At 35.5% G+C, this 12702-nt stretch overlaps 1 protein-coding gene across 4 annotated transcripts in view; it reads left to right on the top strand.

The window, feature by feature from the left end:
- bicral (BICRA like chromatin remodeling complex associated protein) overlaps nucleotides 1-11922 on the top strand; it is a 50578-nt gene extending 38656 nt beyond the window's left edge. For all 4 annotated transcript variants that reach the window (XM_069931151.1, XM_069931152.1, XM_069931153.1 and 1 more), the window contains 3 exons: nucleotides 7565-7659; nucleotides 7848-7950; nucleotides 9452-11922. In XM_069931151.1, the coding sequence (XP_069787252.1) occupies nucleotides 7565-7659; nucleotides 7848-7950; nucleotides 9452-10404 (1151 nt within the window). In that variant the 3' untranslated portion in view covers nucleotides 10405-11922. The remainder of the gene's footprint in view (nucleotides 1-7564; nucleotides 7660-7847; nucleotides 7951-9451) is intronic.
- Nucleotides 11923-12702: the final 780 nt, after the last annotated feature.

The following is a 12702-nucleotide window of genomic DNA, read 5'->3' as shown; positions in this document are numbered from 1 at the left end:
GGGGTTAGATATAACTGGTGCAAAAAATTATAATTAACCATACTATATCTTACATTAAGCAATTTAGTCACACCATCAGAATACATAATCTCCCAATCGGCCTGATTAATATCACAAATTAAATAATTTTCCCATTTAATCCTAGATTTAACTAAATTTATTTTATCCATAGTGTCTTGCATCAATGCATACATCTCAGAAATAAAACCCTTATTTAGTGAATGAGAAATCATAAACTCAAATTTCGTTAACTTAGGATTTTTCATTTCTCTTCCAAAATTATCTTTCATTAATGATCTAATTTGATTATACACAAATAAAGAATTCACTGGAATTCCAAATTTCTCTCTAAGTTGATTAAACAATTAAAAATTTACCCTCTTCAAAACAATCCTGCGTCGATTTTATTCCTTTAATCTGCCATTCCCTTAAAAATCTATTATTCAACAAAAAATGAATCAATTTATTTTGATATATTGGAGCTTGAACCGATATTTTACCTTTCGTACCTATCAATAAATTCCTTTTAGTCCAGATCTGTAACAAATGTTTTAAAATTGGTACATTATATCTCTGTAATAGAACAGAATTCCACTTAAATATAAATTGATGTGAATAAAGTTCAGAAATACCAGCCAATTCTACCCTAGCCCAACTAGGTGGGGGGGGGTGGGTACGAAACATCCAGCATACGGTTAGTAAATCTTAATTGGGCTGCTTCATAATAATTTTGAAAATGAGGTAGTTGTAAACCTCTCAAAGGATATTTCCAAGTCAATTTTTGTATCGCTACTCTAGCTAGTTTTCCCTTCCATAAAAATTCTCATACTACTTTATTTAAATCCTGGGAAAAAAAAAATTCGTAAGTAAACAAAGAATCGACTGAAAAAGATACTGAATTTGTGGAAAAATATTCATCTTAATATAATTTACTTGGCCTATTAATGACAAAGATAGATCCTTCTACTTAATCAAATCAGCTTTGATCGTTCTCATTAACGGTACATAATTTAAATTATACAATGATTAAACATTTACATCAATCATTATACCCAAATATTTAATTTTATCAGTCCAACGAAGTTTAGTAATTTGTCTACACTGATCGTAATTTGCCTCAGAAATTGGTAATATTTCACTTTTATCCCAATTCACTTTATATCCTGACAATTTACCATATTGTTCTAAACATTCTTGCAAATAAATTAAAGTTTGTTCCGGATTAGTTAAATATATCAAAACATCATCAGCAAATAGGTTAATCTTGTATTCATCGGCTGCTATCCTTATACCTCCAATATTCTCATTCTGCCTAATAGCTTGAGCTAACGGTTCGATGACCAACGCAAATAGAGCAGGTGACAAGGGACAACCTTGACGAGTTGAACGCGATAATTTTTAATATCGAAGAGGTTTGACCATTTGTCGCCACCCTAGCAACTGGATTATTATATAGTGCCTTTACCCAACCAATAAAAAAGGGTTCAAACTTGTATTTCTTCAAGACTTTAAATAAAAAAAATTCCATTCGATCCAATCAAAAGCTTTTTCAGCATCTAGGGCAACTACCATTGGTAGGTTGGGTTGCTGACGTGATGCATTGATCAGCGAAATTACTCTAAGAATATTATCAGAAGCATACCTATTTTTAATGAAACCAGGCTGATCTACATGAGTCATCTGTGTTCTTAAAATTAACTTACTAACCCCACCCATCTGTGGAAAGTGGGAGACACTCGCAGGAAACCCACGTGGTTACCAGGAGAAAGTACAGATTTCTTATGGACAGCGCCGGATTCTAACCCTGGAAACTGGTGCTGTTATAGTGTTGCGCTAAAATGCAAAGTTTAATGGTTCGATTGCTGTGAATAAACACAGAGCAATCACACTTTGGGAAGTTAAATCAGGGCAAAACAAGGAATGAGGGGCCCTGGAAAGTGTTGTAGCACAGAGAGATCTGTACCTAGTTTTAAAATGGTGACACAGGTAGGTGAGGTGAAGATGGGGTATGGCATACTTGCCTTCATCAGATGAAGCATTGAGTACAAGAGTTGGAATGTGATATCATAGCTTTGCAGGACGTTGGTGAAACCACATCTGGAATATTATCTGCAGTTCTTATTGCATAGCTATAGGAAGGATGTGATCAAGCAGAGATGGTCCAGAAATAATTCATAAGGATGTTGCTGGAGAGTTTGACTTTTAATGAAGGATTGCAATGTCTGGGACTGTTTCCTCTTGAATGAAAGAGGCTGAGAGGTAACCAAAGAGCTTTAAAATCATGAGGGGAATAGATAAGGTGGATACGGGAAGTGTAACACAAAAAAACATTAGTTTAAACAGTGAGGAGAAAAACTGAAAGGGGACCGGAGAGACAAGTTATTGGTAGGAAATGGAATGGGGTGCCTGAGGAAGTGGTAGATTACATGGTTTAAAAGTCATTTGGACAGGTGTAAGAATAGAAACAGGTTAGATGATATGGGCCAAATGCAGGCAAATGGAGCCAGGTCACTTAGACAACTTTGTTGGTGTGGATGAGTTGAGGCAAGGAGCCTATTTCTGTATTATATAATTGACTTTTCTTGCAATCTCTTCAGTTTTCTAATTTGTTAATTGCTCTTTTTGATGTCTTTTCATTTATTCAAACCCAGGAGTTCACCAAAAATTTCACCATTCACTTAGGAAACTGCTTCAATCTTTTAAACTTTATACTAAAGGATCAAGAATTTTGTTTGCTGCAGAATTCCCAGTGTTTACTTGGTGTTTTGCTCTGTTTCAGTCTGCAACTTTCTGTAGTAGCCTAACTTTTGCATGTAGATCATCATGGATTTCACCAATCCCTCAATAGTTTTTTCCCAGTTGTCCTTTCTACTTCTCATTCTCAATGGATCTTTCATTCTCTAATATATATTTGGCAGGTTTTTCTTGATCATTTGCATCTTAGAAAAAACACTTCAAGGCAATGTCCATCTTATCAGAACCTTAAACAGTTTGAGCATTTTTTTTGAATGCAGACTCACAAAGTTCTGTATCCAAAGTTCTGTACAATGACATTGCTTTGGTACTGTGTGGCCAGGCACAATTCCAATGCCATTTACAAGTTTGCAGATGACACCACAGTTGTTGGCAAAATCACGAACGGCAATGAGGAAGCTTACAGGAGGGAGAGAGATCAGCTCATTGAATGGTGTAACGACAAGAACCTCACACTCAACATCAACAAAACCAAGGAGATGATTGTGGACTTTAGGAGAAAGTCAGGGGAACATGACCCAGTCCTCATCGAGGGCTCAGTAGTGGAGAGGGTCAAGAACTTCAAATTCCTAGATGTAAACATCTCTGAGGATCTGTCCTGGATCCTCCATGTTGATGTTATTACAAAGAAGGCTCACCAGCGGTTATACTTTGAGAGGTGTCTGAGGGGATCAGTATATTACTGAATATTCTCAAACGTCTACACATGTACCGTGGAGAGTATTTTGATTGGTTGCATCACTGCCTGGTATGGAGGCGCCAACTCTCAGGACAAGAATAAACTCCAGCGGGTTGTTAACTTGGCCTGCAGTATTACAGGCACCAGAACTCACTCTATTGAGTACATCTACATGAGGCGGTGTCTTAAAAAAGCAGCCTCTATCCTCAAAAACCCCCATCACCCAGGCCATGCCCTCTTCACTCTGCTACCATCAGGGGGAAAAGGTACAGGAACCTAAAGATGAGCATTCAACAGCACAAGGACAACTTCTTCCCTGCTGCCATCAGATTCCTGAATAATCAATGAACTAAAGACACGGCCTTACTTTTTGTGCACTAGTATTTTTACTTTTTTTAATAGTAATGTTATAAAATGGTTATAATATGAATGTTTACACCATGACGCTGCTGCAAAACAACGAATTTCATGACTTGTTCATGACAATAAATTCTGATTTAATAGATAATTTTGACTAGATGCTCAGGTATTTCCTGTATGAAGGTTTCTGATGGTTAAAAAAAGACAATAAAAATTCTTAAGCTGCTTTCTTTTGAAGATGCAGAACAGAAATTATGATTAAATTTATTGTTTACATTAAAATAACTTGATTTTATGAATAGCATAGAGATAAGGAACATAAGCCATTCCCTCCTTTTCAGTAGGTTGCCTTACTTGATTCAAGTCAAATTATTATTAATTCTTTGTTGTTTAACTGCCTTCAGCTTTCACAGATCTCTGTTGTCTGTAACTGAATTGAATGACTACTGTCCAGTGGCACTGACCTCAATGATTATGAATTGCTTTGAACGACTGGTAGTGGAACGTATCAAATTACACCTTTCAGCAACATTGGTCCCGTTCTAGTTTGCCTACCATCCAAACCGGTCGACAGATGATGCTAAAGCTTGACCCTCCACTCCCTTCTGACCCTCCTAGAGAACAATGCCCCATATCGCCAGGCTGTTTGTTCATTCACTCCAGCTTGGTGTACAACATGATTATACCTCAGAAGCTGGTGGATAAACTGTCCTCGCTGGGACTCGACACCCCTCTGCAACTGGATTCTGGACTTCTTGACTGAAAGACCACAGTCAGTCCAGGTTGGTAGCAAAATCTCATGTCCCAACAGGCTGAACATTGTCATATCTCAGGGGTTTGTGCTCAGCCTGCTACTGGTCATACTGCTAACTCGTGATTGCACTGCCAGATTCAGTTCAAACAGAATCAGAAAGGTTGAGGATGATAAATCTGAACTTTGATTCAACAATAGTTGATCTCATTGGCGACAACGATGCGTTGGATTACTGAGGGGAGGTTGGGAGTCTCATAAAATGGTGCAAGAACAATAATCTGGTGTCTCAATATGGACAAGACAAAGGAGATGATTGTGGACTTCAGAAGGATGATTTAAATTTAAAATTGAAATGAAGGTTGACAATTTTCCATTAAACATCAATAGTTCCACCCTGAAGTGAGTGGAGAGCACAAAGTTCTTTGGTGTGCATATAAAGGATAACCTATCCTGGACCCACAACAACTCATTAGAAGATTTGAAGAGGGCAAAGCTACCAGCCCCCATCTTGGCAACTTTCTACAGGAGTACAATTGAGAGCATCTTGTGTGGCTTCATCATAGGGTAACTACAAAGCATTTGACTCGAAGTCAATTCAGAGGATAATCAAAACGGCTAAAAAGATTATCGAGGTCTTTTCCTCTATTAACAACGTTTACTGGGACATTGCTTAAATAGGGCTTAAAAAATTTTAGATTTTTCCATCCAGCACACAGTATCTTTAACCCACTACCATCAAGTAGGAGGTACAGGAGCATCAAAATCAGGACTGCCAGGCAGGGAACTACCTTCTTTCCATAGACTGTGAAATTGATTGACAGTATCCTCTAATTGAGTAAATCATACACACACACACGTAAAATTAAATCTTTATTTATATATGTGATTATTGTGTGTCTGTGTGCATCGTGGTCTGGACAAAATGCTTTGTTGGGTTGTATATGTACAGTTACATGATAATAAATGAACTTTTAAAAACTCTGAATTTTGAACTATTTTTCATTCTCTGGTTAAGGTTCCGACCATTCCTTGCACATTTGCCCTTTTTTTGGTTAAAATCTTGAGTGCCAATAGTTGAGTTTTTAATGTATTTATGCCTAGCACCTCCTACAACAAAATTCCAGCATCTTTTGCTTCTGTGTTTCTCAACTTCTGAGATTTTTTAAAATCCGTAATGTGCCGTTTTTAAAAAAGATCCTTTCTTTGGGAAAATGATTATTTTAATACATTTAAATTTACCATGTTCATTATTATGGCTGTGCCTTGGGAATTCATATGTATGATTATTCTTGCAGTGCTTTTCTTTGTCTTTTTTTATATAGCACATTCCATAATTGTATTGTACAAACTTATTATTTACTGAAAATCAATAAAAATATTTTGAAAAGAAATAAAAATGATTAAAGAATTCTGAAGTGTAACAATACACATGACGATTTTAAGGCAGCGATTTATTTATGGGGTTGGACCTGTCTTGATATTAGATGTTATACCAGTACTGCAATGAATATTTAAATGTAGACAGATAAGCATCTAAGCTGATTGGTTTGCTCTTATTTATTTATGGGGTTGGACCTGTCTTGATATTAGATGTTGTTCCAGTACTGCAATGAATATTTAAATGTAGAGATAAACATCTAAGCTGATTGGTTTGCTCTTATTTATTTATGGGGTTGGACCTGTCTTGATATTAGATGTTGTTCCAGTACTGCAATGAATATTTAAATGTAGAGATAAACATCTAAGCTGATTGGTTTGCTCTTGTTTATCCCAGCCCTATCAATTGAAAATAGGATCTTGGTTGAAGCTGCAATACATAATAATCACACATATATATATACACGTAAAGATTTAATTTTAAATAAATACCTGTTGCAGCACTGCAGAATATCCATTGTAATGCTCCTTTACATTGCTGGCAAGGTTAGATTATGTTGCCATTTGGTCTTTGGTGGTCACCTTGACAACAACTATGTTTTCATTGCACCATTCTGCCTAGAATTCAGGTAAGGTAACTGCTAACATTGCTGCTCACTCCCCCCACAATAGTAATTATCACTCCACTGATTTGATCTTTCACCTCGCAACACCCCCTACCCCCATTTGCCTACTCCAAGCCATAATTAGTGGTCCTCTTTACCCAGACCTGGCCTTTGCCTTGGACATATAATTATCAGTACATTCTGGAGTACACAAAGAAATATTTACCCAATAACTACATAGTAGAGATAGAGAATTGTTAGGCCCACCTTTTAAATCATCTGAGTCAGGATGAACCTCTCCAGTGAATTATAACAATTTATGATCCAATAAAAGTCTATTCAGCCAGTTGTGTCTTTTGAGAAAGAATTATTCAACATAATCCCACCTCCTAGCATTAAGTCTGTGACTCGAAAGGTCACCAAGAATGCATCCAGATACTTTTTATATGAAATTAGTTTTTCACTCTCAGAAAGTGTTCCATTTCTAACACCCATGGGGTATTTTTGTTACCTCCTCTCCCCTCAAATCCTTTTACAATTTAGTTTAGATGGTATGTTATCTGAATTTTGATCATGTTCTTTACCCTATACAACAATGGAACCATCATGAAGGGGAAGACACCTTCCCATGAAACTGCAACTTCCTTCCCTCAGCATCCACCACATCAAAGTAAACAACCCAAGCTTACCCAATTTTCCCTTCAGCTGAAATAGGCTTTTATTCTTGTTTAGGTAGTAAAGAAGTAGAGAATTTGGGGCTTTGCTTCTTGCAATAATTTAATAAGGTTGAAAAAGAATTTCTATTTGGTCATTTAGAGAAGGAAGGGGAAATGTTTATTAGCACCAAATGTGTTAGAGGATTGACTGGCTGATGAACTTGATGCTGCACACTCGGTTCCTTTGAGTTCAGTCTAACTGAATGTCGGGAGATGAGTAAATCCATTGGGCAGTACTATCAGCACCTGAATGCAATTAATTTTTCCATCGTGCTTTGAAATTGACAATTGTTATTAACTGTGTTCATTTTTTAACCAGTGGATAATGAATTTGAAGATATATCTGTGCAATTGCTAAAGCGAACTCAGATGATGCTTAGCAAGTATAGAAAACTGTTGTTGGATGATGCAATGGTAAGTACTGTTAAAATGTGACTATCTGTTGAACAATGTCCATCATGTATTTTTGTAATGGGAAAAGTATGCCACAGGAATCAAAAATAAAATTGCATTATCAATATTTCAGTGTGTTAGTAATTGAAAATAAAAGTTCAACATTATTTTGTCAAGTTATAAAAAATCTTTATTTTTTTTGGCTTTAGCGAGTAAATCCCTCTGCTGAAATGGTTATGATTGATCGAGTGTTCAATCAAGATGAGAAAGTAGCCCTTATTCAGGATAAAAGATTTTCCTTAGAGGACCGTGGTAAGTGATATTGTATAAAGAATTGTGAATAAAAAAATATATTTTAACACTCAATTCTGAAAAGTTAAAATTTGTAAACTTCTGTCAAGATCCTGATTATTCCTATTTTAATGTAAAGTAACTTAGTGGAGGATGATTGTCGTATCTTTGTTTACAATGGAATAAAATAGACACAGTGAAACCTCTGGTATCCAGCACCTTTGGGGATTGGTAGATGCAGGATAAGTGTATTTTCTGGTTGCTTGAGACTTACTCTTACAATACCTAATATACCTTGTTAAGAATAAATAGTTTAAAAGACAAAAATACTGTACTTACTCTGAACAAACTTCACTTGCTTGAATATCTAAACCTTGAAGCATTTTACTTTACTTTCAGTCACATTCTTTGAGAACATTTAACTGACGTTGCATCTGCAGGCTCCTCCCCCTCCATAGAGCCACCTGAAAGTCGAGCAATAACATTAGAAATCATTATTGTCCCCTCCGCCAATTTACAGATACTCTGACCAGGGCAACTCTTACTAAGGAGGCACTTTAAGAGAGTCACCCCAAATGGTAAGCGGTATCAACCAGCTCCATCCTGGGTGATGCCATTAGTGCTTCACAGAACTTTATTCAAATAGCTGGTATGAGGAAAGTAAGGCTAAGGAACTCTGCTGGTAGAATATTTTATCTCATATTTATCAAAGGTTTATGTGTTACTTCAAAGAATATTTACTGTTACAATTTTAAACGTATTTTTTTTACCTCTTATTTATTTTAATTAAAAAAAATTATTTTCCTCAATTTTCTTTTTGTCGGTTGCTTGAGTTCCGGATACCAGTGGTTTTACTGTATATGTAGTGAGGTCCTGAGATGATTGAGGAACAGGAATACTTTTACAAGTTAGACCAGAAAATTCAAATTTTAATAACGTCAACCATTAAAGGGGATGCAAGTGGAATGGTTTGTGAAACAGTGCAGTTTTTTTTATGTTGTTAAAATAATTTATGAACAGTGGTCAGCCTGGATACCTGTGTTCTCTTCAGCACATCTAATTTCTTACCAGGAGAGACAAGAGTGCATAGTACATGTCTATGTTAACAAGTGCAAATGAGTGCATAATTACCTTAATAGACTGAAGACTTGTCATTGACATACCAACATTGCAATGCTAACAATGCCAGTATGTTTGCCATGCTGGATTACATTAGTAATAAAGGTAATATTCCAACATTTTATACATTCATTAAAGCTTAAAAACCACATGCAGGCTATAATTTCATAGAGTGAGAGTGTTTTGAAAGTGCTTTTTAAGAATGTACAACCATTCTCAGAGTCCATATCTGCCGTGTTCAAGTTAGTCATTATAGATTAACTGGCTCGTTATTGCTAAATCAGGAACATTTTTGTATTTAACATAATTTAAATATTTCTAACTCAGCAAACATCAATACCATAGTGTTGATTTAATGTTCAATTGCGGTAATCCCTATCACTTTTTCCCTCCCTTTACTTAGATGGCTATTTGGCAAACTTTTGCTGTTCTTCATCTGTTTTTGTAAAATCTGCTGAAACACAACAATTAACTACTGATAGGATGCTACACAAGTCTTCAGGCATTAACAGCAGGCAGTCTACATCAGAGAATACTACTATCAGCCAAAAAAGTGAACCTTCAAGATTGGCCCATTTAGCTTCTTCTGTGGCAAGTGAAATCAAGGCGGCCATGAACTCTCCGATTGAAAGTCCTCACATTGATAAATTGTACAACAGCAGCAAAGAGCTCAAATTAACAATCAAACCAGAAAAAACTTCCAGAGCTGGAACACAAAGTAAATCTTCAAAATCTCAAGAGTGGTCTGATTCTGGAAATGTAGGTAGTAAAAGTAATACTAGTTCTTCGTCTGATTTTGTAGAGATTCAAAGCACAAAAGTTTGTGAACCTGTTGTTGGAACTTTCCAGATTTGTGACAAAGAAGAAAATAGATTCGACATGGAAAAAAAACATACCAGTAGTAATTCTTGTGATAAAGTCTCTGTTGAAAGTCAAATGAAGGAAGGACAGAATCCTGGTATTCATCAAATTAATAATTCCATTAAATTGGAACATGATGAAGGTGACTCACAGTTGCCTCGGCATGACCAGTCACAAGACAAAAGTGCTAAAAATTCTAAACAGCAAGAGTTTACATCTGTGCAAAATAAAGATGCAAAAGAAGGTCAATGTGACACATCGCTCCATGAACATTTGGAGAGTGCAATCAATAGCATTTTGGATCTACAGCAAGCTCAGAAACCTTCTGATAGTGCAATCAACAAAAATAACTCATCTGAAATTGAAACTCCTCATTTTTCAGCCTTAGCTCCTGTGGAGAACTATGTAGAAAAATGTACACCAGACCATAATGAAGGTGTCAGAGAAACGGACTCCATCTTAGAAGCAGCAGTAAATAGTATATTGGAATGCTGATAATGTGACTGTAAAGGAACAGAAATAACATATTGTTGACTGCATTGAAAACTTATAGCGATGAAAAATAGCACATTACTCAATATTGAGAACAGGCATTTGGTATTCCTGGAAAGATGACTGCATTAGAAACTAGGAAATAGATTTATTTTGAAGTATGACTAGTTTGAACTTAGGAAGGTCTATTGTAGTTTGTACTTTGAAAATAATTATGGTGGCACAAGGTGCACATTAAGACATGTTTAAAAGTTAACAAGAAGAGATATTTAATTGTTTTTTTTTTAAAGCTCTAATTTCATGTAAAATGCACTCTTCGACTTCAAGGGTGCTTTTCAGTTTGTGGTAGAATTTTTTTTAAAAATTGCTATTCTAATGTATAAATGTTTTCGGTTAATTTTGTCTTTCATATTATGTAAGACGTTTTGAGAATTGAGTGCCAATAAGTCTTGAGTAGTTAATAAGTAACATTCCCATTTACGTCGATTTAAAACTGGGACTTTTGGTGATGAGGTGGAAGTTCACTTCATTATGCATTTTCCATTTTTAATACCACTATGATTATATAAGGAAAGTAATTTTAGGTCTTAAAGACCAAAAAAAACCCCACAGTGTGTATGTCCACACTGTGATTTGTCAAACTGTAGATCTAAAAAAAAATGATGAATCCATTCCCATTTTGCAGACTTTTATTATTGTTTTGGTCTTGCACATGCAGCTGCAAGCTTCCTTGCATAAGTGAAGAGCACAAAGTATACCGTTAGATCAGTTAGGCCTTACAAACTGACATGACAAGAAAAAAAAAACATCACATGAACTAAATGGTACAGTGTCTTTTATTTTGAACTCTGATTTGTGTAGTGTTCAGCTCTGGTCCTCCTTAGAAATGCTTTGTACACATTTTTAAAATATTTATAAAGATTTTTTGTAAAAAAAGAAAAAATGAAATGTCAAAGTTATTTTTATGTTAGTTCTGTACCTATATATAAAGCATGGTAAAACATGATCAGAGTGAATTATTAAGAAGTATTTTAGTTAGATGCTAATTAAACACTGAATCAACGTGTCAAATGAGCCAAAGAATTCAACAAAACTGATTTGTGTTTGTCTTTTAATTTATTGAAGATTATCTATGTACTCAAATTGTAGCACTGCAGGCTAGTGGCAACCATTTTTCAATATTATAGTTTTATTTGAATATTGTGTTGTAATTATTTATTTTGATATTCTTTGCATGAAAAGTAACAGAAGTGATAGGTATAACTAGATAGTAGAATAACATTAAGAATCTTTGAATTCTTAAATGATGGCCGAAGATTGGAAAAATTGTTTTGTGGTATAGGGGTTATTTCTTAAGTATGCTTTGTGAACATTTGTTTCATTGCTTTCCTGCCAAAGATGAAACCTCCTTAATTTTTGTCATGTATTTTTAAGGTTAGTAAATTGAAGATTTGTATAAACATAAAGCAACAGTAGTCCTTGAGTTGAATCCCCAGCCTTAATTAAAATAAACTAAGGAAATTGCATGTTTCATTGATTATTAAATTTGTAAAATCCCCATTCATGTGAATTTTGTTGGGAAATATTAAATATTTTAGAAGTTAGTCTAAAAATAATTTTGTGAGTCACCTAAAATCTATAGCAATATTTCAAACAGAACAAAGCTGAACCTGGATATCCATTTTAATCTGCCTTGTTGAACTGCCGTTATTCAGGAAAAAAATGCTCGATATTTTCTGGCCTCAACCTTCGCAGTAGAAGCTGATTTGAAGTGATAAGAATGCTCACTGACCAAACAACTGATTTGTTGTAAGGGACACAAATGAATCAGATAATAATGCTGTTCAAACTGTTTACTTGCTTCGCACTGTAGTTGGGCTCTGCTGCTGGCATCCATAATGCTTTCAACTGAGTTGCAGGGGTAAATGCACTTCAATACAGAGATAGGTATCGACCTGGTTTATCCAAGGTGAGTATGAGAAGAACTCTTAAATTAGTATGTTTCCCTCAGCATCTCAGCTACTTGTGCCCATTTCTCCACAGTTCCTTCACCTAGCTCCATTGTACTTGATGGAGCAGTGGACATAGTTTGTGAGGCTTTTGACAAGGTCTTGCATGGTCAGCTGGTTTAGAAGATTAAGGCACAAGGAATTGGAGGCTTGTTAGCAGACTGAATCTAAAGTTGGATTATTAATGGGAGGCAGAAGATAGTAGTGGATGGGTGTTTTCCTGACTTGAAATCTGTTAAAAAAAAAAAAAAAAAAGGTGCTTTGTAGGGATAGATGCATGTCCTTTGTTATT

Source organism: Narcine bancroftii, chromosome 4 (genome assembly GCF_036971445.1).
Source record: "Narcine bancroftii isolate sNarBan1 chromosome 4, sNarBan1.hap1, whole genome shotgun sequence".
In the NCBI taxonomy this organism is placed as follows: domain Eukaryota; kingdom Metazoa; phylum Chordata; class Chondrichthyes; order Torpediniformes; family Narcinidae; genus Narcine; species Narcine bancroftii.
Note: the sequence above shows the minus strand (reverse complement) of the source record. Positions and strands in the feature narration are given on the sequence as shown.